This window comes from Triturus cristatus, chromosome 3_2, assembly GCF_964204655.1.
Source record: "Triturus cristatus chromosome 3_2, aTriCri1.1, whole genome shotgun sequence".
Classification (NCBI taxonomy): domain Eukaryota; kingdom Metazoa; phylum Chordata; class Amphibia; order Caudata; family Salamandridae; genus Triturus; species Triturus cristatus.
Genome location: NC_140584.1, coordinates 509,383,123 through 509,407,400, shown reverse-complemented (window position 1 = coordinate 509,407,400; position 24,278 = coordinate 509,383,123). Strand labels below are relative to the sequence as shown.

The following is a 24,278-nucleotide window of genomic DNA, read 5'->3' as shown; positions in this document are numbered from 1 at the left end:
GAGAGTTGAATAGTCCTCACTGATGCTATTGCATTGTGTCATGTATTTGAGCCATGCATTAGATGAGGGGGATGTGGTATCGCAGATCGGGAAAGGTCTGCAGTATATCCCATAAGCGCCATTGCTGGTTCTGGTTCTAATGTGATAGCTACCATTTTGGTGATATGTGAATATAACAGAGAGCCGGTATATGGAAATGATAGGGCAGGTCCATGTGAGATGTGCAAAGTCTGCTGCAGGGGCCTGACATTTGGGGCAGCAATCTGTTCTATTGGTATTGTAGTGTGCGACTTCCACTGGGGTGATGTACGCTCAGTGTAGGAACTTGAACTGCAATAATTTGTGTCTGTGGCTAAGCAATATTTTCTGAATTTACGCACAGCAGTATGACCACATTTTGTCCGACATAAGAACGGCAAGGTCGCGTGCCCATGCTTCCCACACTCAGACAGTCATGTCTGGCTTTAGCACCGTGCATATACCGTAGAGTCTGGATATCAGGTGAGCACCATCTGCGTCTGTTATTATGAGCGTTAATGGTGTAAACTCTTCCGGTGCGAGGGGGTAGCTAGGCAGCTGGGAATGCATGATAGCATATAATCTATGGAATACAAAGCGATGTATATGGAGCACAGCATGGAACCTAGGATCATCTGGGAGCTGCAAAACATGGTCATTGGGAAATAGGTCCCCTATGGTGTGGATATTATCATGTAATAGTGCACGTTGTGTAAGCGGTTCACTCATGAGAGGGAGCCATGGATTGTTTTTCAGTGGAAGTGCTGGGCAGTAATGGGAGCCACTGCCCGGCCTACGGCGAAGTGCGCACCAGGCCCAGCAAGTCGTGGATACTGCCATAATATTCTCAGAGTCCAGCGGTATACCTTAAGGTAATATAGCCGAGTATAAGTAAGTAAGTAAGTAAGTAAGTAATAAGTTTATTGTACAGTTAATTAAAACCATTACAAAAATTGACCATCTCTTATTAACATGATAAAAAAAGGAAAGATAAACAGTTAAAAGGAAAAAAAAAAAAAGAACACACATTTTAGAATTGCACGGAATATCCACTCCCCCTGCATTGGTGGCCCATAGTCTTAATTCTTCAGTTCTATTGGAAATATTAGCAGCAATTTGTTGGGTAACATTTCCCCCCCCATTCAGAGTCTTAGCTGCAGAATGATATCAGGCCATGGCGTGCAGGATTAAACATACATGTTTAAAGTGCATAGTGCCGCCGCAAGTATCAGAGTTGGCCATTTAGATGTCCTTTTGGTGATTTACTTAGGGCATTTACTTGTGCTAAAAAGCATGAGATAATAAACTTAAAACACTGTTGCAGTACACTTATTTTTAAAACGAAGGTCAGCTACAGATAAGAACTTTACTAGGCGACAGCTTAGCTGAATGTCTTCACCAGAGAAGCTTGCAAGCACCGCTTGTCTGCACGACCGTAATTGTCTTTTGTTAAAAATAGGCCTAAGTAGTAACCGGCGTTCTCGCATCAGCTCACGGCAAATCGTTAGGATATGAACTATGTCCTCCTCTCCTTTACCACAAAGACGACACATTGCAGGTTTAGGAGGGCGCAGCCAGGGAGGCAGATGGTATGCCGTCGGTAATAAACCTAGCCGAAATTTCAGAAACTTTTCTTTAATGGTTCTAGAGAAGTTAGAAAGGAGATAGGCTTGAGGAGTCGCTTTCCCATAGGTTTGTATCGTGAGCCAGCCGTGTGAGCGTTTTGTCAAGGTCGCTTTATCTTGTAAAATGGACTCTTTTTTGACTATCTTGTTTACAATTTTCTTGAAGCTAGCCATGGTCCCGGGCAATGCCCAGAGTTGCCGTAGCCCCAGCTGGTCCAGTGCAGTATTCAAGTAATGTCTGGCTGGGCAAGAACCTGTTGTTTCCACTTCTCTCCACAAGTAAAAATTCAGCGTTCCTGGTTGCCCTTTTTTATCTTAAACCAGGTTTTGACAAAGGCTCCTTTTCTGGCTAACTCCTGCCCTTGTATCCCAAATTCCAACCTCATTTGTGCCGGAGAGGTAAATCCAGGCAATCCAAAAATTATTCTCAATGCTCTTGTGATGGTGCCATTTAGAATTTCCGCATCCCTCCCTCTCATGGCTTCACTTCCATAGGTGATTGATGGTATCAGTTTTGCCTGAATCACATTGGTCAGTGGGAGATAACTTGGTCCAGCGGTTATATTCTTCAAATTTCTTAAAGCTACTGCTGTTATTAACCCCCTCTTTTTTATTGCATCGAGCTGAGCTTTGTAATTGCCTCTGCTGTCTAGCATAACCCCCAGATATTTATAGTCATGAACGACTTCAAGCTTGTGTTTTGCCAGATGCCAGTTGTATTTTGTTTTTATTTTCCGGTAATTTACACACATGACTTTTGTCTTATCTTGGTTAATAGTTAATTTGTTGTTTTCTGAGTATTGGGATGTGATGTCCAGCAGGCGTTGTAATCCTATGGGTGTCCGACTGATGAGAACTAAGTCATCTGCATATAGGAGGTTAGATAACTGGCAACCTCCCAGCTTCGGGGCATGCGCATTGCTTCCATTAAGTTTGATTGAGAGCTCGGCCATAAATAAATTGAATAATGTCGGGGCTAATACACACCCTTGTTTTAATCCAGAGCTTGTATTCATCTTTTTTGATAGATGGTCTCCAGCCCCCAGCTTTACTTGTACCCAGGTGTTGCTGTGCAGAAGGATTAATTGTGTTAATAGCAATGGTGGAATACCTAGTTTTTTTAGTTTTTGCCACAGAATATTTCTATTGATATGGTCGAATGCGGAGCTGTAGTCGATAAAACAGATGTATAGAGGTTGTTTGATTAGAAGTGCAGCGTCCATCATTAGTGAGAGGGCAGAGATGTTGGTAACAGTACCCATGTCTCTACAGAAGCCGGTTTGGTTGTAAGGAATTGCTTTAATTTCTGTAGACCATGTTATTAATTCTTGGAGGAGCACCCCGGCATAATATTTTGCGTCATTGTCCAAAAGAGCTACCAATCGGTAGCTCCTTGGATCATCCCTGTTGCCTTTTTTGTAAATAGGAGAGACACTTGCACAATAAAGGGGACAATTGAGGTGTAAACGATCCCTGACTGCAGCAGGGCGATGGCGATGGAAATCTTCTCAATCAAACGTACTTCTGCCAGCAGCAATCAATCTGTGTCAGTTAATAGAGATCAGTTTATTTTTTTCAAGAAACGTTTTCTGCCAGAGCTTTTCATTGTAACATGGGAGCTGTTCAGTCTCTCATTTTAAGGCTTGAATGCATGTGCCTTGTCTTTGTCAGAGTTGATCGTCTATCCTGGTGAGGTTGTTAGCTTTCATTTCACCTGGAAGTTTATTCTCTCCTACTGACAAACCACAGTTTTAACAACTTTGCTGCCAATTTCATAAACCCTTCATCTAATCCCCTTTTTGTGGTCCTTGGCTGACTCTATAGCCACTTTCTTACATACATCTTTTAGCCAATTTAGTGTTATTTTGCAATTAAAATTAATAGCTTTCTCAAACTTAATGATTTTCATTTCAGATAATATCAGGCACTCCCTTGATGTAGGAACTCTGGTCACGTTGGTATTGTTGGATCTGTCAGCAGCATTTGACACACTCTCCCACTCTATTCTTACCCCTGGGCTTCACAAGGCTGGGCTACATGGCAGGGCACTACATTGGCTCATGGACTTCCTTGCCAACCAAGCCCAACAGGTGTGCTTGGATTCTTTCAAGTCTCGACTGATGCATATGAACAAGGGACTTCCCTTGGGAGCGCGCCTGAGCCCTACTTTGTTTAACATCTATGTGGCGCCATTAGCCAGAATCGTTAGAGCCTGCGGTGTGGATGTAGTGTCATACACTGATGATACTCAACTACTGTTTTCCTGATTCTGACAAGGTGAAGACTAAATTTGCAAACTGTATGATGAAAGTCGCTGCTTGGATGAGTAACAACTATCTACAATTAAACAGCAATAAGACAGAGGCCATGCTATTTGGCAAAGGTACTGAGTTATAGTCAGCCAGCATGTTATTGTGGTTTCTTGATGTCCTTCTTGTCCGAGTGGAAGACGGCGAGTGAGGAGGGATCAGGTTGTGATGAGAAATTGTTGTATATGTTGGTGATTTTGGTGCTGAAATAGAGGGAGGGCTGGGCTCATAGTTCCTGTGACGGAGTGATGGTCATGGAGCTGACCGGGAGGTTGTACGCAGGGTGTCTAAGAAATAAAAGTATATCGTCGGCATATAAGGATAAAAGTAGAGGTCCGCTCTCGAGTTGGAGCCCCCGAAGAAGGTGCCTGGCATGCATGTGGTGCACTAGGGGTCCATTGCAATAATGAAAAGTAGAGGGGATAATGGGCAACCCTGCCTAGTCCCTCTGGTGATAGGGAAGTGTTCTGTTAATGATCCATTAATTCGTATGTGCACTAGTGGTTCAGTGTATAGCAAAATAATCATGGACAGGACACATACCCAAAGGGAAACTTCGGGAGCAACAAAACAGTAATAGGTAAGCTATATATGCTAGGAACTGGGCCCAATAAGCAATACACATTGAAAAGGGGATGCCAGGACCATACCCTGATAGGTGTTTTATCTTTACAGAGTGTTAGAGCAGATAAGAGATTGGGAGCGGAGTTTATGAACTAACTGGAGCAGATCAGGGGTATACCAAATTACCCTTTGAATGTAATGAAGATTTTCGAAGTGATTTAGACCATAAAATCGAGCTATATAGATACCATGTTCTCTTGTTTTACAACAGAATATATTCTGGAGGGATTTCTGGAATAACAACATATACCCTTAAAGACAACATACAGGTATTTGTACATACCCTTATTCAGTGCAGGGCAAGGCAACTGATTAAATAGCTAGACCCCTCTTTTCATTCCACAATCGGTTTTGTAATTTGCTATGAATGAGGTCTGAGTAGTGGTTAGACCAGGGTAAATATGGTTACATTACAGTACTGAACTCTTTATATGTGATTTTGTTATCGTTAAATAGTAGTAATTGTGTTTTTCATATATATGTTTATTAATAGATTACTGTTGTCATTAAAGTTAGAGTCCTGAAGAAGGTGGTTCCAATAGACTTTGATCCACCGAAACTCCGCGTCGACAACTTTAGGGTTTTGGTTTTATTTTGTGCATCTGGATGGCCAGATGCGAGATATTAATGAGTTTTGTTTTTTTAAATGATTGTGATGAATTAATGTATTTCCATCCTGTATGTATTGTTGTATAAACTGTGCCGGCATATATGAAAGATGCCAATGTGTGAACAACATCAGAATATAGCAGATTTTTGTTTGATTTGAAACCAACAGCACTGTTTTTAAAGAATATTTTATACTGTTACTATAATAAATAAATGTAACATTATTCCATATATTGGGTTCAGTAGTTTAGTTGGGTGGGTAAGAGTGCGAATAGGTGTGAGCCTGATGTGCAAAGTAATCAAGTGTCACGTGGGGAACACCACCCTGATTTTGTTGTCTGCAAGTAGACCATGCAGTATAACGTATCGGCCCTCTAGATCCAAGTGTGAAGTGTGCAATTGAAAAGAGACGCTTTTGTGTATAAGTATGGAGGTGCCCCTTGAGTATGAACTGTATGAAGAGAAATCAATTTGTGCCCCAAGTTTTAGCGAAGATGGGATGAGAATCTGGGCGTAAATGCGTTTCTTGCAGGAAACCTATTTTAACACCATGTCGGTTTAGATATGGCATAACTTGCTTGCCCTTGCGCGGGTTAATACCGCATATATTCCAAATGATACAGGATATCTCCAATGGTTTAATTATGTCACGTGTCAGTGCAGAGGTGAAGTTTGGGATAAAGGATGTGTGGGAGTATAGTGACGGTAGCAGGCGCAAACTGGGTTGTTTTAAGGCATTGCGTGGTTATGAACGAAAAATATTTAAAACTCTGCTCCGAAATATACCCACACCTTCCCTCTCCCCTCCCCTTCCACACTAAATACAAAAACATCCAGCGATTCCCAATTATGAGAAACAAATAAATAAAAATACCCAATCTTCTGACCAGGGTACACACCAGGGGGGCGCAGAGGTGACCCGAAGGCAGTGGCCAAACTAGAAAATGATATAGAGATGTAGGACACAGTACAAGATCCGTGCCTCCAGGTATCGTTAGTAACAGTAGAGGTGGAAGGCTGGCATGTGGGGGCATCTTCCAGGGCCCCAGCTTCGAGACAAGTTGCCTTTAGGTGGGTCCATACGTGCAGCATACTTCAATATTTGGACGTCCTGTGTCATTCTGCGGCATACTAGGTGTGAGAAGTTGGCCTGATATATGATGTCACTAATTCTAGTGTACACCTTGTATCAGTCCAAACAACCCTTATGGTGATTGGTTGTAAAGTCAACCTTATAGACCAGCTATCCTAGTGGTAGCATGGACAAGAGCAGTCTTAGGCTAAACTCTGTATGGCATGTGAAGCCAGCTGTTATACCATATGCAATCCCTTGAATACCAAATGAAAGGACACCACAACAGATATATATATAAAATAAAGTGTATTTATTCTAGTGAAACCCTCAGCACTCTTTATGAGATTCGAGGTAAGTACAACACAGTCTTATTCAACCATACATTAAGTCACACAGGTAAGTAATACAGTTAGGCCCTAGGGGCCACGCAAACCATATACTAAGTAAGTGGTATAAGGACCACTGTCACGGAAATAGGATAGGCCTAGGGAATCGCTGGGGCTACACTACCCTACCAACAGTTAGGAAGTGGGAGGCCCACGGGATTCAGGTGCAGAGTGGAAACACTCACGCGTAATGCGTATAATCTATAGAAATAGTACAGTTTAGAATTAATAAGATTTAGGACACTTCTGGAGTAGCTAGGAAGTCGAGACTTGAGAACGAGACACTAGGATAGTCAATACCCTGATGAGCACCGGAGAACCCAAGATACCTAGCCCACGGGCTGCGGGTGCATAGGTGTGAACTTGCGTCGGGTTTCGTCGTCTACTCCTATGGATGCCTGAAGGAAAGATGCTGACAGGCAGTTAGTGAAGAGTGTCCGGTGGATCCCAAGGCCGGGATCAAGAAGGAAGGATACCTGCAAGCAGAAGGGACAGAGTCTGGGTCACTAGCCAGTGACCACGTGGAACCAGGAAGGAACCAGGCGATGTCGTGAAGATGCAGGTGAAGGTGAAGCTTGTCGCAGCAGCCACGGGTACCAGGAGACGTCGAGGACGACCAGGACCAGGAGGCGAACTGTCCCACGAAGGCTTGTGCTGTCGGCGGCGTCGAAGTCGAACTAGGACTCACCAGGCCTTGGCAAGCGGAACCCACGAAGAATGGAGGACTTGCTTCTGGTGCAGACCAGGAAGGTCTGGAGTGCTTCTCTTTTACAGAGGAGCAGGAGCCAGTCTGGAGGAGCCAATCCAGCAGTGGAAAATTGAAGGTGTGTTGTCGCAAAGGTTACTAGCCACCGGGCAAGCAACCGGACAGACGCGGCAAGCAGGAAAATGCAGAAGGGCCCAACGCAGGACTCGTGGAGTGTGGGGGGCTGATCTTCGGTGCAGATGGTGGTTCAATCCCCGGTGCACAACCTCGATGGTGCCTCAGAAGCTGCGCTGGAAGATACTCGCCACTTTTCCCAGGTAGCCGGTCCCACGTCTCTCGACGCCTCCACGGATCTCAGCTCGGCTGTGGATCTGAATCAGGGTCGGAGAAGTCTGGAAGTCAAGGCTCTGGTCAGGCTCTGCAGTCGGTCCCTCGTAGAACTTCAGCAAAGCAAAGGGTAAGTCTCTTGATGGTGCCTGTTCGCACAGGGTGACCACTCCTTGGCCACAAGGGAGATTCTTCAGTCTTCTTCTTTCGTCGAATGTCGAAGGTCCAGTGTTTCTGTTCAAGTTGCAGGTTCAGGATAATCTACTTTAGCAGGGCCCAACTAGCTACTAATATACTGGGCTAGTGGGCTGGGCTACCTGCAAGGTACCTCTATTGGGTGGGACCAGGAAGGGGAGTGGCTACACCCCCTTTCCTTTGTCCAGTTTCGCGCCAGAGCTGGGGCTGGAGTGCCCCAGCACCGGTTTGAACTGGACTATGCATGCAGCACCTTGTGTGCCCCAGGCATGTCTCATTCCTTTCAGCCCTCCCTGTCCCAATACACTAAAGTCTGTCTGGGGAGGTGCTAGCACCTCCCCAAGCAGGAAACCTATTGTCCAGGCCTCCCTGGCTGGGAGGGCTCCCAGCAGCAGGAGGTCAGACTCGTGTCTGTGGCAGCAGCATCCATTTGGTGATGCTGAGGCTTTGGTGAGAGTTAAACAGCAAAGTAGGATTTTAACATGTCTCTCCCTCTAGAAGGGAGGAATAATATCCTCATCCCCAGAAATGGTATGGGGGTATTATTCCAAAGTGTTAGACACCTTACACGACATGTTTTGATAAAGCCAAACCATAGTTACCATAACCGTTTAAGATTATAAGGCACTTTAAGAGTATATGGTAGGCTATATCATAGAACAGCTATAAGGACATGGTTCCGAAAGCTGTAGACAGGCTCAGCTCATGCTAGAGCACCATCTCACATGTTACCAAGCACTCTGCCTCCAGGATTGTTAAGGCCTGCCATAGGAGTGGCTGATAGGTACACATGTGTCTATATATAAGGGTAGATATAGGTATACTATATCTAAGCAAGGGGTGGTTACACGACCTTGCCCCAGCTGAGTGATCAGCCAGTTGTGTCTGATTGGAAGGCCAGACCAGGGGTGGCATAATACATGCTGCAGCCCCTGGGAGGCCTAGGGTACACCTACGCCCTGGGTACCTAGGGTACACTGTACAGGGTCCAATAAGGTGATCCTTACCAATTGGGTATGTACCTAGGGTACATGGAGTCCATTTTAAAGAGAGAGCAGACAACCTGAGACCCTGAATGGCAGGATCTCAGACCAACTAAGTCGAAAAACCAGCTAGACACTAGGCAAAAAGTTGGGGGTAACCATAGTCAGATATCCACCTTCCTACACTAGGCACCATCAGTCTTTAGTACGGTGCTGGGTTGTCCCGGGAGGGCGCAGGAGAGCCGTTTGATAGCTTTTTACAGTAGCTGGCAGCATCTGCAGGGGTCTCGAAGATCTTTGGTTTCCCATAATGGGGGATTTTCAGCCGGATTGGATATAGCATGGTATACCGTATGTTCCGCAGCCCTGAGGAAGCGGCCAAACTAGAAAACTATATAGAGATGTAAGACACAGTACAAGATCCGTGCCTCGAGGTATCGTTAGTAACAGTAAAGGTGGAAGGCTGGCATGTGGGGGCATCTTCCAGGGCCCCAGCGACGAGAGTCGAGACAAGTCGCCTTTAGGTGGGTCCATACATGCAGCATAGTTCAATATTTGGATGTTCTGTGTCATTCTGCGGCATACTAGGCACCATCAGTCTTCAGTACGATGCTGGGCTGTCCCAGGAGTGCGCAGGAGAGCCATTTGATAGCTTTTTACAGTAGCTGGCAGCATCTGCAGGGGTCTCGAAGATCTTGGGTTTCCCATTATGGCCGATTTTCAGCCGGATTGGATATAGCATGGTATACCGTATGTTCAGCTTCCGAAGCGTGTTCTTTACATCACTAAATTTACGTTGAGCTTCTTGGACAGTGGTGGTGACACCCAGATATATGGAAATAGCAGATCCCTGGTGTTGCAGCTGACCGTGCTCCAGAGGCAGGCGTAGAGCAGACTCTCTGTATATGTAGTTAAGGAGCCTTGAGATGATGAAACGTGATGGGGCGCCTGGAGGGGGTCGCGGCCCCAAAGTGCGGTTCGCTCTCTCTACAGAAAAAGTTGGGGAGAAGCTGGAGTGGTCAAATAGTTCAGTGTGCAGGTGCTCCACATATAAGTCGGAGCGACCTATGTTCGTGGTCTTGGCCACTCCAGAGATGCGAATATTGTGACACCTCGATCTGGCCTCTAAATCTTCCATTTTTATGGCCCCTGTTTGAGAACACGCTCTACTTTCTCAAGGCACTTCTTAACTGTGGTTGATGCGTCCTCCAGTCCGGATATTCTTTCCATTGCGCCATCCAGCCTCACCCCCTGGTGGGCCAGACGCTCACCCAGTCTGTCCATTTACTAGTAGCCAGTGTGTCAAAGTAGGCGTCCATGGCTCGAAAGCCCGCTTTTAACTAAAGCATAATGGCTGTGGCGTCATTAGCAGGGGGCACCTCTGCAGGAGTTCCAGTGGATTAGTCCGCATCAGAGCTTATTCCCCGACCTCTCAATGGTTCAGTTTGGTAAGATTGCAGCTTGCGCTGTTCGGGTCTGTCCTGTCCATTGTTGTTGGTGATGCCAGCAGGTAGCTACGCACAATATGAAGGTTGGCGTCCAGCTGTTGAAGCCCGGAGGGACCGATTCGCAATACAGTGCGACGCTGCACGGGGTGGCAGGCGAGCCCGCATTGGTCAGCTGCTTCTGGGTCAGGGGTGGCCTAGCATGCAGCGATCACTAATAATGTAGGAGAGGTCTGGGCCCAAGCAGAGCATCAGCTGATCGCCCCATGCAGCACCTTTTCAAGGCCATTGTGCGTTCTTTCCCGCCGGCTTCAGTGGAGTCTTTAGGCCATTATGTAGCCCATATGTAATGCAGCGGGCCCGTCTCCACCACAGCACAGCAGGCCACCGAATCAGTATCACAGCGGCACCGGGTACGGTAAAGTGCCGATGGGAGAGGTCAGTGTTCGGCCGCCCTCGATGTTCCTTCTCAGGCCCTGAGCCAGCTCCTGCGGCAGGCGATGGAGTCACCATGCCCAGGCTGCCCCCACTGAGCGGCACAGCTCCTGTCACGTTCTCAGGCCTCACAGCCAGGCCAGTAGTGTACCGCTGGGACAGCACCAGAAGGACCGGATGGTCCCGGGCTCAGGCTCTAGTGCTGCCCCTGTCGCTGCTGGGCTCTGAGGTGGGATTACGCTCTGAGGTGGGATGGGCCTATCCAGATGCTGATTCGTTGCTTAGTCCCAGAGCCACTGCGGCTCATGGGCTAGCAGTCCAGTCTTCACCGGGCTGCCGTGGGAGGTCTGTCCTCTGCCTCCGGGGTGATATAGGTGGTGGCAAGGCGATTTTGTGGCCCACTGCCTCTGGAGCCTTACAAGGTTGCGGCCATCTTGTTGGTGTCGCACCCACGCCCCCCCCCCCCCCTTCCATGTTGGCCTTGAGATCCATACTGCAGCATTATTAGCACAACCTCAAGTCATGCATTGAAAGCAGACACCATAAGCAGACCTTGTGTGTGTCAATGATAGATATTTGCCTCTTGAAATAACAATAGGGCCTAATTCCTAACCTCTTGGGCGGGGACATCCTTGAAGCACTGCACATCATTTTAACAAGAGAATTATCTTGAGGGAAGACACTGAAAGCAGTGAAGAGAGAAGCTCTAAATCCATGTTGAAGCGAGCAGACAAAAGGGAACAGACCCGGAAGACCCATAGAAAAGTTTCCAGGTCCGATCTGGCATCTTGTGCTATTCAACAGGTAGAAGTATCCATCAGAAAGGTTTTTATCCAATACCTAAAATTAAAATTCAAAAAAGTCTACATGAAAAACATCACATTTCTTTTAGTGGCCAAAGAGTGAGCATGAAAACATTGCAGTTTAACATGAAAACAGTGGGAATGACTGGAAATTCTTGAGCACTGAACAGTTGTTTCAGAAAAAATAATTACCTTTTCAGTGCCCAGCTTCAAAATCCTCTCTGGATTATTACTTTCAAGACAAATTCCTTCATCTACCCCATCATCGTTTGAGAAATCATTGCTCATCTGGTCACTGTGACAACTGCCTTCATTCTCTGCTCCGCTGTCAGTGCAACTTTCAGTCTGAGGGGACTTCTTTGAATTGAAAACCAGAACAGTGGATTACAAAAGTGGTGTATGAAATCATGATTCATAGAAAATCACCCCTCATGTATGGTGACTAAGACACTGATCACAATATGTTCACAAAATGAATTTATAAAAAAGTAATTGGGCAATAATTTAGCAGCAAAACACCACAAAACAGAAATAACAACCATCTCTTTTCTACAATTTTTTCTACATAATACCCATGACTTCAATCCTCCTTCCTGTGAGGAAAGATTTCAAAGGCATTTCATTGACTTTGCCAGAGTTATCAGTCACTCTTCAAGGAATAAAGGTTCACCCTTTTACATAACATGTGGGATAGTATCCTGAACACTTCTGTGACTGCACAGATGTCCAGAATTATGCTGTGTGAAATACGAAGCAGTTCCACTAGCCGCATACATAATACGTCACTTAATGTGGGTGAGAAGTGCTATTGCGCCAGATGTGCGCTGAGACAGCTTGGAGCATTAGTAGCTCGTCTTAAACTAACTGCTGCGCACTACACCAGTGGCAGAGCATTTGCACACTGGCTGTGTCCTTGTGCTGTCAAGCAGATGCTTAAAGTGGCGAGGTTGAGGAGCGGAACAAGACAGCATGCAACACAACCAAAGCGTGAGAGAAGGCACATAAAACACTGCGGAGAATTACAAACTGGGCACCAGGGTGGAGTGAGTTCGGGCTATATCTCCACTGTGGTGAGGCATCTGGGGCCATTAGGGTCGAGCACAGCAATGGTTAACGACAGGTGGAGGACTTATTGCAAAGCTCCAAGAGTACGTTTATCAGGGAAGCAGCTGCCGAAGACCACTTAACCCTTGTCTGGTAGACCAGTGGAGGTGCGTGAAGTTCTGGAGTGATGGTTGGCGCCCAAATAGAAGCTTGGGGACACTGAACTTGCGCATCATTGACACAGCTTCGGAATCAAGACACAAGAGAGCAGTGACATAACACTGACCTCTGTCTACGAGAAACCTAGATGCTAAAACAAAGTAAATGGATTTTACAATTGGACTCCTTTCTCTAGCTCTGGACAGTGTAAACGTGAAGATGGTGTTTATTTTGGAGAGTGACTTTCATCCAGTGATACTTACTGGGGACAGACTGGGCACTCTGCTTTGCCCTCTTAGAACCGGAGGGGGAGGGGGGGGGGGGGGGGAGCTGAGGAGCTTAGCTGATAACCACAGCAGCTTAAAAAACACCAACTGGACTCTCGTCCGAGGGCTTTGCTGCAATACAGACGCCGCTTTAGTGACACACTCTGGCACACAAATGAACTGACCAGGTTTGGAGCATGAGACGGGGATGGTCAAACTGGACGTTGTGATCTACTCACATTAAAGGATTCATTTGGTGACAGTCCTAACTAAGATGGGCAAGACAGACCAACGACAATCCAAGTTATAACTTCAGTGTAGGCACTTAGTTTGTACTGAGGATAAAGATCAAGCTCCAGAGGACATGGCTGATTCCCTCATTATTTGAAGTGCCCAGATACTCAAGACATCAAAACCATACGGACATATGCGTTTATCTCTGCCAAAAAATCATATGTCTGAACATCTTGATAATCATGCAACCAAATTAGGCACGTCAGAACAGCATGTGTCAGACATAAAAGAGGATATGGCAATTTGAGTGGAGAAGAGCCTCAAAACAGAGAAAGACCCTGTAGTAATCTGGGGCAAAAGTAAAAACCCTGCAATGCGCTTTAGGTGCAACAATGTCGGGATAATGTAAACCCTAGAATCTACAAATACAGGCAACATGGAGACTCTGATCTAAGATCCGTTTAACAGAATAACATTTTAATCAGTCTTTAATGTTAAGATGGTAGACTGGTACTCACTCTTAGGCCAATCCCTGGTACTTCACCTATACAGATGACAGACCGATCATGCCTCGTAAAATCAACTATCCTCTCACTACGGTGGGTCACATTTTTCAGGTCGAGACACTTTTTTCTCTTCTGAACCTCCCTGTTAAACGAACACATAGCACCTAAACCACGCGGAATCAACCCGCAATAAATCTGCTCCATAAATTCAGCATAGGCTCAGGTGGAGCAGCTGAGACTGATTTGTAAAACCAAATGTCAGGTTTCTGGACCACAAACAGGTCTTATGACCTGCAGATTGAAGTGCGGACTCGGCACTCCAATCAGCAAAATCAGAATGCAACGTACTTAATGTGTAGTCTCATAACTGTCTTCGTTTATTATAGTACATGATGCCAGTTTGTGTACTCACGATTCTAATTGGCTCATTAAATTCAACCAGGGCAGGCTGGTAGCACTGAGTGCCACTGCATTTCCCACGTTCGTGCTGGATTCAAATGCGATTGGTAGTGTCCTACTGGAACTTAGACGTGCACCTTTCTTTTCAGCAATCATGCTTTAGAAAGTTGGTGTTTGGTCAAGGCTTGTGCTATACAAGTCTCTGATCAGCTGTCTGATCGCCATCCATTCAGGTTCTTCTGACCCACTGCGAAATGATAACATGAAAAGATGACATCCTGTATCAACAAGCAGTTTCAAGCCTTTCTCGTCTGCGTCAAAGGGACCTGGTCCTTGTCAAATACAGAACTGTTCATAAAGATGACCCAAAGTATGACCGTCAGCATTACAGAATCAGGAATATTACAAGAGCTATGGTCAGAGCATGGAGAGATGACTACATAATCACCCAAGTCTCAGAGTATTTTCGAACTCTACAATGTGATCTCTTTGAATTATTTTCAAGAGAAGAAGTCTAAGAACTAGGTCTGAAATCTAGAAAAGAGTACACAGCTGACCAAGGTAAACTACAGATACCACGTGCATAGCTATTTCTATAATCACATAGATAGAGAGTGGGAAGTAACGCCACCATATGTCATCCCTGGACTATATGATCAACTACAGCAAGTGCACCCTGACAAAGTGGAAACAGGGTACTTAAAGGACTTTGCTATGTACCAACTCCAGAGGAGGATGCCTTCAAACTAACGTTGGAGACTGACGATTTTTTACGGAAAAGACCAACCACCGTGTGAACAACATGACAAGAATACAGGATGGCATCCAAAATCTACTTTCACTCCACCTACCTTTGAAATGTCACCAGAGGTGCTGGCGTTTGAAAATGCAGTGAACCAGGAGATACACACATTGGGAAATTACCATTACGGGAACTTCTGCAACACCAGCAATGAGGAGATGATGGCACTTAACGAACTGGCAGCAGATGAATCCATTGTGATAAACCCTGCTGACAAAGGTGGGGCAATTGTGATCTTACTTAAGATCATGTACAGGGATGAGTGTTTGAGACTACTCAAAGACTGTAGGAACTATAAAACGCCTAGCAAGGGATCCCACTCCTGATATTCAAAAAGAAGTTGACACTCTAGTAACCAAGGGCCTGGAGAACGGCTGGATCACCAACACGAGTCAGAATCATCCAAAAGCAACCCTAAGTACCCTACTGCCTCCCCAAAGTACATAAAAACAATTTCCCTCCTCCTGGAACACCGCTTGTGTCAGGAAAGGATATGACAAAACCATGTTTCATATTTGAGCAGAGGTAGGTTGTAGACTCCATACTGACCTATATGGACTGAACGATGATATACCATGGGGGTGCATCAACTTTAGAACTAAATTGGTGCTTTCACAATGCTACGCACCTAAAGGCCCTCTGTTGGAACCCCAGGCAGGGAATATGATCCTATATAGTAGGTCATGTTGGTGATAACCATCACCGTGGGTAAAGGCCCTCATGGTCCAGATGTTGGCTTACGGCCAACATCTTAATGGACTTTATCTGCTTAGCATGGGCAAGTATTTCATTCAATCACATAGCCAGCATTCCCGTGGTCCTTTTAATTTTGACGGAGGTTGTGTATACCGATATATATATATATTCCAAAGACACCACGTCGCCAACAAAGACAACGTGCGGCGCACTCAAGGCTCTATCAAAAAAAAAATTCCTTTATTGGTTGTTTTCCGTGAAAGCTAACACACGCGTTCCGGCACCCTGGCCTTCGTCAGTGTTAGTTTGTTCATTAGATAGCCACATTTAAATAACAAATTCTCTCATTGGACGGCAGGGCTGGTAAGCAAAATTGACAGAGGACTTGCCGTGTAACTGACAACATTTTGAATAGTGTAGTTAAGTAGAATACGATAGCAGTAAAAAGGGAGAAAAATATGTTTTCAAAATGTTAAATTACGTTGTATTATTTGATAAGTAACACTGTAATTTATTCACAGTTTATTCTCTTTTATGTAGTGGAAAAGTTAGAAAAAACAGTACTACTGACAAATAGCAGAATAGTAGTTTAATATTTAAAAAAAACTTTGAAATTCACTGAAAAAACCATAGGTTTCAGGGACATTATAGTTGGTTGGACATTTTACTCGTGCAAAACCAGAGAAATTCCGCCGTTATAGTTAGTTCAGCCAACTATAACTCGCGCCCCCGCAATACACTGCTGATGACGTCACATATTACATCATTCATGACATGGTCAGCAGTGACAAATGCTTTTTCCGGGAATCTATCTATCTATCTATATATATATATATATATATTCACTTAAAAAACCATAGGTTTCACACACGTTATAGTTAGGAATTAGCATTTAAAAAACCTTGCAAATTCACTTAAAAAGACATAGGTTTCACACATGTTCTAGTTAGCTGGACATTTCCCTCGTAAAAAACCAATGAAATTCCCCCGTTATAGTTAGTGCAGGCAACTATAACTCACGCGACCGCAATCCTCTGCTGATGACGTCAGATATGATATCACTGTATTTAGACACCTATTTACCCATGTCTTCTTCCATTAATCTTTAGCTATACATATATTACAAATATTTATTTTTCAGAAAGACACATATTTAATGTGATGAGATACAGAGGCTTGACGGAGCATGCGCAGGTGTGTGATCAGGTGTTGGAGTTGGAACTCCGGAGCAGGGAGCAAGGAGCTTGAGCTTGTGTGGAGCTTGTGTGGAACATTCATCGCTCGCTCCATTATCGCCATCTGCCCGTCGCTCCCCACCCGTCCGCATCAGCCGGGTAACCGCCGCGGTGAAAACCGTGTGTAATTCAAACAGACGCACAAAACCCCTGTAAGAGAAGTAGTCAATCTATCCCACAGAATACAAAAAGTCTACTATAACATTCTTTTTTTTGTATTTTATTATAAAAATATATAGTTATGTATCAATTTTGTCTTTTTAGATAGATCATTTCATTTTTCTATTCAGAAACATAACAGGCCAACTAGCTCATCCAACTAAGAGCGACGAAGCAATACAATTATTGAAAGACACAACATAACAGCAAGACTCAAACAATTAGTGTTATGTACACAAAAGTGAACAGTTCAGTGAAATCATACAAAACAGGGAATACAATTACAGAAACAATACAGAAAAACATAAGAAGAACACAAATGCGCCGACGCGCGTTTCGGAGTCTTCCTTCCTCAGGGCGCTGATGGCATATCCAACCGGTGAAGACTCAATATAATTTGATATGATAGGCTAAATCAAAACAATCAAGCATTCAATTGAAAAGATTTTCTTTATGCCTCGTCAGTCTCATTTGTAGAGTCAAAAGGCGACTTCGGATAAAATGTGATCCCAAAAGATCAGGATCAATCTCAGTGTAGTATCAACAGCAGGGAGACAAAAATCATCCCGAGGTCATGTACACTCATGTACAAAACGGGACAATGCCGTTAATTCCAGATTCAAATTCAATTGAGAGGCAGCGAGCCTCCGCGTCTGTTGCAGGAGATTCCAGTAGATGCGAGCCTGTATCGTTAGAAGAAATTATGCCCATGGGTATGGAAGCCATATATTGACCGCCTGCCGGTTTATGATCCCCACAAAGGGAGCAAGAGAAATTACCCTCTTAATGAAAATTAATCTCCATTCACTATTTTAGATGCACTTTGGATTTAGTTTGGTGATATCCGATCAGAGACCTGGAATTAACGGCATTGTCCCGTTTTGTACATGAGTGTACATGACCTCTGGATGATTTTTGTCTCCCTGCTGTTGATACTACACTGAGATTGATCCTGATCTTTTGGGATCACATTTTATCCGAAGTCGCCTTTTGACTCTACAAATGAGACTGACGAGGCATAAAGAAAATCTTTTCAATTGAATGCTTGATTGTTTTGATTTAGCCTATCATATCAAATTATATTGAGTCTTCACCGGTTGGATATGCCATCAGCGCCCTGAGGAAGGAAGACTCCGAAACGCGCGTCGGCGCATTTGTGTTCTTCTTATGTTTTTCTGTATTGTTTCTGTAATTGTATTCCCTGTTTTGTATGATTTCACTGAACTGTTCACTTTTGTGTACATAACACTAATTGTTTGAGTCTTGCTGTTATGTTGTGTCTTTCAATAATTGTATTGCTTCGTCGCTCTTAGTTGGATGAGCTAGTTGGCCTGTTATGTTTCTGAATAGAAAAATGAAATGATCTATCTAAAAAGACAAAATTGATACATAACTCTATATATTTTTATAATAAAATACAAAAAAAAGAATGTTATAGTAGACTTTTTGTATTCTGTGGGATAGATTGACTACTTCTCTTACAGGGGTTTTGTGCGTCTGTTTGAATTGTACTTTCCCTGGGACTCCGCCCCATTATACCTTTTGAGTACAGGGACCCTCTTAAGTATTTATTGAAAACCGTGTGTAAACCACTGAGCCACGCTGATTGCAGGACTGTGGTTCACGCTGCCCCATGACTCCCGCACCCCACAGGCATTCGAGGAGGTGGAGGTGAGCTGGCGTAAGGTGGCTGTGAGTGACGGTCACGTTGCGGTGCCCGGTAAGAGCAAGGAGCCCCAAAGGAGCACCCCGCAGTGGGAAGGAGCACATCCGTAAGTCAACGGATAACTGACAGTGTCTGGCAGTGGGGGCGGGTGCAGCAGCAGCAGGCTTGTGGGATTAACAAGCCCAATTAAAGCACAGTGTGACGGGCCGGGAAAACCGCCGGAGCCTGTGCAGCTCAGAGGAAAGTTGAGACTGTGCAGCTGGGGTGCGAGAAGCCGGGGCCGCCAGAGTGAAGCACAGGAAAGCAGGGAGCACCTGAGCGGGAGAGCAGCTGTGTAAGTGCAGCAGAGGCAAGAAGCATAGGTGAGTCAGCCAACCAGCAAAATCGCTAATTGTCCGCTAACCGGCTCCCTTGCTGGCCTCGCTACTCTCTCTAGTCACCTCTCTTCCCGGTAAATTGGTTAACCCTTTGCAACACCGAAACACCAACGCGCTTGGAGTTGATTATTCCTGCCGTGAGGGGAACGGCCGAGTTCTTGCCTGATACACTTCTTTGATATCACCTGCAAGCCGTGAGGGGAACTGCATCACTGCGACACGGACCACAATCCCCAGAGGCCCCTGCGCTTGTCACGCGCACATCGCCAGCTGAGGCGGGAAAGCCTTCTTAAGGCCGGTGCGCCTCCCGCAGCGCGGGACGCGCGCGGGCAGCGCCCGGGACAAGGGCGGGCCCGTCCTTGCCCGTCAAAGGCCGAAGGAGGCCGGGCTGGGCCACATCTCTTGGTTCCTGACATTGGGTTAGTTCGGAATTTCACTTACTGACACTTAATTGACTAAACTTATCGTTGCTATATGTACAAACCAGCCATCAGCTGTGCATAGTGTGTTCTACTGCTAACCACCTATTGTATAGAGATTAGTTATCTTCTGAGAAAAACGAGCTTAGTGCTCGATAGTGTTAGATTTCCTGTTATACTGTACTCTATTTTTTGTGTTTTTTAATTTTAAAAATGATAAAACGGGGAAAAAGTTAAAACTAAAACTCCAGCCACACGGTCACACACTAAGTCATTGATAGCAGACTCCCAACCTCTACCCACTCTGACCGCCATAGATAAAATGCTGCAACAGACCATCGGTGTTGTGGCCAATGCCATTGAGAACACAGAGAGACGGTTCTCTATTACACCATCATTATGTATGCCAATACAGGAAAGAGACACTTCAATTACTATGACTGAAGCGTTGGAGGTTAGCTCCTATATGACCTCATCCTATATAGACCTGCCCTGTAGCCAGTTGCTTGCAGAAAATTCTAAAGATTCCCAAGACCGACCCACTACTCTCACCCCTCCTGTCGTAGAGAAAAGGTTAGATGCATGTAAGCCTTGTCCTAGGAATAAGAGAGCAAATATCCTAAACAAATCGAGTAAAAATAAGCTCACAAACCAGGATTTGGTGACCCCCATCTAGCAACTTAGCCGAATCCATGCTAGGAATACCATGCTGGGTCGCTAACATGGTCTCGGACCTACAAGCGTCCTTGGAACGGACAATTGTTACCCAACTTAAGCCTCTGGTATCAAAACTCGATAAACTCATTTCCATTGTAAATACCAGGGGTGGAGGGAAAATTGAGTTAGCTAACTCACAAAGAATCTCCGCATCCCTTGCTACGGAAGCCCCATCACACAATGCCCCTTGTAATATAACAGCTGGAAATAATAGTCCACCAGCACAGATTGCCAATGCAGGAGCAATGCTAGGTATTCAAAAATCCACACCTGCCCTACTGCAAGCCCCCCCTAGCACTGGTTCCCAGAAAAAGAGTAGCCAAATTATAGGAAATCTGGCAAGTGCCGTAGATAAAGTTCCAACTAAGGCAAAGGAAGGCGAATTGGGGGACAAAACCAATACATTTATGAAAAGTAATGCAACATTAAGAACCACTTCCCAACAGTTGCCAACAATTAACCTACCCCCCGAAGCCCAACCATTTGTCGTTGCACTTGTAGGTGTACCACCCTTAAGTGAGGGGAAAAGAGAAAGGGAGTTAAAAAATAAGTGCATCCAGTGGCTCACGGTAAATAGACCCTTACCAGCAAATACTTCAGGTGAAATCCTGCTGGCCAGAAGAGTGGGTTGGATTGGGAGGAACCCAAAGACAGTGGCAGGGGATGTAATAATTTTAAACTTCAGGGATGCCTCTGCCGTAGAGCATATATGCAGCACTTACACCTATAGGCAAAACACCCAAATAAGCCCACTACATCTCTCATATTTTTACCTTACCCCTAGTTTGGAACCACACCGCCCTAGAGCCAGGTTTGCCAACAGGGGGCACCACCTCTCATTCCATAACCCGGAAAACGGGGGAACATACAGGGAAGGTTGGTCTACCCGTGCTCCCCTCTTCCCGCTACAACCGCATTGGAACAGATTCAGTGTATTGGAAGAGGTGGATTGACTTAGTTCAGGTGTAAATCCAATTCAACAAGTCATTAATGAAGCCCCTAGCTGGGTAGGGACCTTAGAGGGGAAAGTTCCATTATCAAATCTTAGAGACGATTTACAAACTGATCAGACACCCGGGGAAGGATTAGCAACAGAGGTCGTAAGGCCACCGAGGGCCCTGATAACTTGGTACAAGGCTGCGTAAAATTGGTTTCATGGAACATAGCCGGCCTAAAAAACAAATTGCATACTCCAGAGTGGGCTGCACTTATGGCAAAATTTGATATCTGCCTAATGCAAGAGACCTGGGCATTGGAAAAGAGCTTCAGCCCGACTTTTGCTACCTATGACATTTTGGCAATGTCCACAGGCAAAGGCCGCCCATCTGGTGGATTATCAATTTGGATAGGTACACATTTGGGAATCCAGGAAACGCAAATACCAACAAAATCCCTGGATCTCCAATGTGTCTTATTAAAACCTCCAGATAACCCACCAGTAGCACTAATAAATGTTTATTTGAGACCAACTAGAAACGGCAAAGAATCAGACACAATCGATGATTTGGGCTCATTTATTTTAGGGCTAGACCCTTCTGTTGCTATAATCCTTGGTGGGGACTTTAACTGCCAATTTGAACCGCTGGGTGGTGTCGAGCTGGGCGACCAGGATGAAGTTGATGTACTATGGCACATCCCAGACCCTGATATTGCCCCAGTTAGAGCCTGGACACCTTTGGTGTTACAAGTAAAATCCCTCTCCCTTGCAACGTCCTTGCGGGCATGCAATGGGAGAGTGGATCCTGACCGCCCAGCAACAGAAACATTCAATCGGGCTAATAAAACATCCATCATCGATTATATAATGGTAGAAGCTAAAAATTGGGACAAGCTGAAGGATTTTAGAATAGAAAAAAGACAGGACAGTGATCATAATGCCCTGGTCTTAACTTTGAAGCCAGGGTCCTTCGGACTAAAAAATTCTGAGACCAAATTTGCTATGGCAATGCCCCCCCTTGTATTAACTAATAATAGAAGGAGGGTGAAATGGCCCCACCTGGCAAAGTCACCTTCACAGCTTGCAAAAATCGACCAAACCGTAATACCCTTTATATCCCAGATGGCTGTTGCAACCAGGCATCTACAGGTATTGGAAACACACAAACAACTAGTTACGATGCTGGGAGATGTTTTTTACCCTGTAGTCAGAGCCAAGAGGTGTGCGCCGAAAACCCATCCCTGGTACAACGGCGCCTGCAGGAAATCAAAAAAGGAGCTTCTTGCAGCAATTAAATCAAAAAATAAATTGAATATCAGGGCTACTAGGCAGACATATAAGAAGGAATTGTCCAGGGGCAGGATGGAATGGGAAGAAGAGAGGTGGGAAAAATTGAGGGATGTCCTAGTGTCAAAGGACGCTAAACTTTACTGGGCATTGGTGAATTCCGCCACAAGAGATAGTGGGGAATCCTTTCTACCAAATATTGCTTCCTCAGTGTGGGAAACACACTTCGCCGCATTGTATACTTCTCCTTCGGTTGCCATATCGGAACATCCGAATAGGGATATGGCAATGCAACTAGATGACCTCCTCTGTACTCCGCTGGACCTAGACCTCCCGCACGAGTGTCGACTGCGGGGGGCCTCGGACTGTGGAGCCCGCCACACCAGGGTGAGGCTGGCTTCTGGAAGTGTTGAGAGCATCTCAATTAAGGAAGTTGAATCTGCAATTGCTAGACAGCTTCCCAATAAAGCACCAGGCCTCGATAAGGTGCCAGGTGATCTTTTTCGTTCCCAACCCAAAATTTAGGCACCGTACTTAGCCGTATTGTTTAATGCAGTTTTGTTAGGAGCCAAACTGCCAGATACCTGGGCAGGGGCCGAGATTGTTCCTATTTTTAAAAAAGGCTGCCCCTTAGTTCCCTCAAACTATAGGCCGATAAGCCTTCTGGATACTACCCAGAAACTCATGGGCCGGATCATTCTGGATAGAATACTTGGGTGGGCGGATGAGAACGAAATAATAACTACCCTCCAGGCTGGGTTCAGATCTGGGATTTCGACCCTGGACCAGCTTTTTAGGCTACAGGTCCTGTTTTGGAAGACTAAGTATTGAGGGTGGTAGCCTCTACTTGGTCTTCGTAGATCTACGGGCCGCTTTTGATCTTGTGCCCAGGGAAAATCTATGGAGGGTTTTGAAAGAACTAAACCTTCCGCCCTACCTACTAGATGTCCTGAAGCGTTTCCACAAAGGGAACTATGCCCAAGTACGATGTGGGAAGAATGGAGAACGATCGGACCGTTTTCCCGTTACTAGAGGAGTACGTCAGGGCTGTGCCCTGGCTCCCACGCTTTTTAGCCTCTATATAAATGGTCTGGTGGGTGAGCTAGATACTGTCAGGGATAGCGATTTCCCTCGGTTGTCATCTGGACGGGTGCCTGCTTTGATGTTCGCAGACGACACCTTATTGTTGTCTCGAACTTCTACAGGCATCCAGAGGGTATTGGACGGTTTTGTATCATTTTGCGCCACGCGGGGGACTTGAGATCAACCTAGAAAAGACGAAGTTTATGATCTTCGGCCCCCCGCAGCGCACCCGCCCCTGTCCAGTTTTAAATGGTATCCCACTCGAAAGGGTTAGAACTTTTGTATATCTGGGTGTTACCCTGACTGAAGATTTCAGCTGGGGCCCCCAGGTAACCAAATCTGCCCTGAGGCTTACACAGATAGTGGGAGGTATCAATAAGTTTCAGAGGAAAACCCAATTCAAACCAGTCTCGCCAGGTCTTGAAATGTATGGTGCCCAAGCTAGACCTGCTGCAATGTATGGCGCAGAGCTCTGGGGTCATACTCGTATATTGACCCTTTCTAAGGTTGAACATACATTTATTAGGAACCTGTTAGGGCTCCCCCAGAGCACTCCGCTTATACCCTTGAGACTAGACCTAGGTTTAGAGCCTATCTCTGAACTCTTATCGAGCCGACCTCTCCTGTTGGAGAAGGCTGTGGACAGCACCTGAACTCGGTGATTATAGAGCTGAGTTCTCTGCAATCTGGGATCAGTTGAAGAGCCGAAATATACCCTGGCTATCCCATATTAAAGCTGTAGTATATCAGAT

At 45.4% G+C, this 24,278-nt stretch overlaps 1 protein-coding gene across 4 annotated transcripts in view; it reads right to left on the bottom strand.

The window, feature by feature from the left end:
• USP47 (ubiquitin specific peptidase 47) overlaps nucleotides 1-24,278 on the bottom strand; it is a 1,403,064-nt gene that overhangs the window by 867,558 nt on the left and 511,228 nt on the right. For 2 of the 4 annotated variants that reach the window (XM_085648190.1, XM_085648188.1), the window contains one exon: nucleotides 11,733-11,897. In XM_085648190.1, the coding sequence (XP_085504316.1) occupies nucleotides 11,733-11,897 (165 nt within the window). The remainder of the gene's footprint in view (nucleotides 1-11,732; nucleotides 11,898-24,278) is intronic. The other 2 variants (XM_085648191.1, XM_085648189.1) reach the window with 1 other exon arrangement.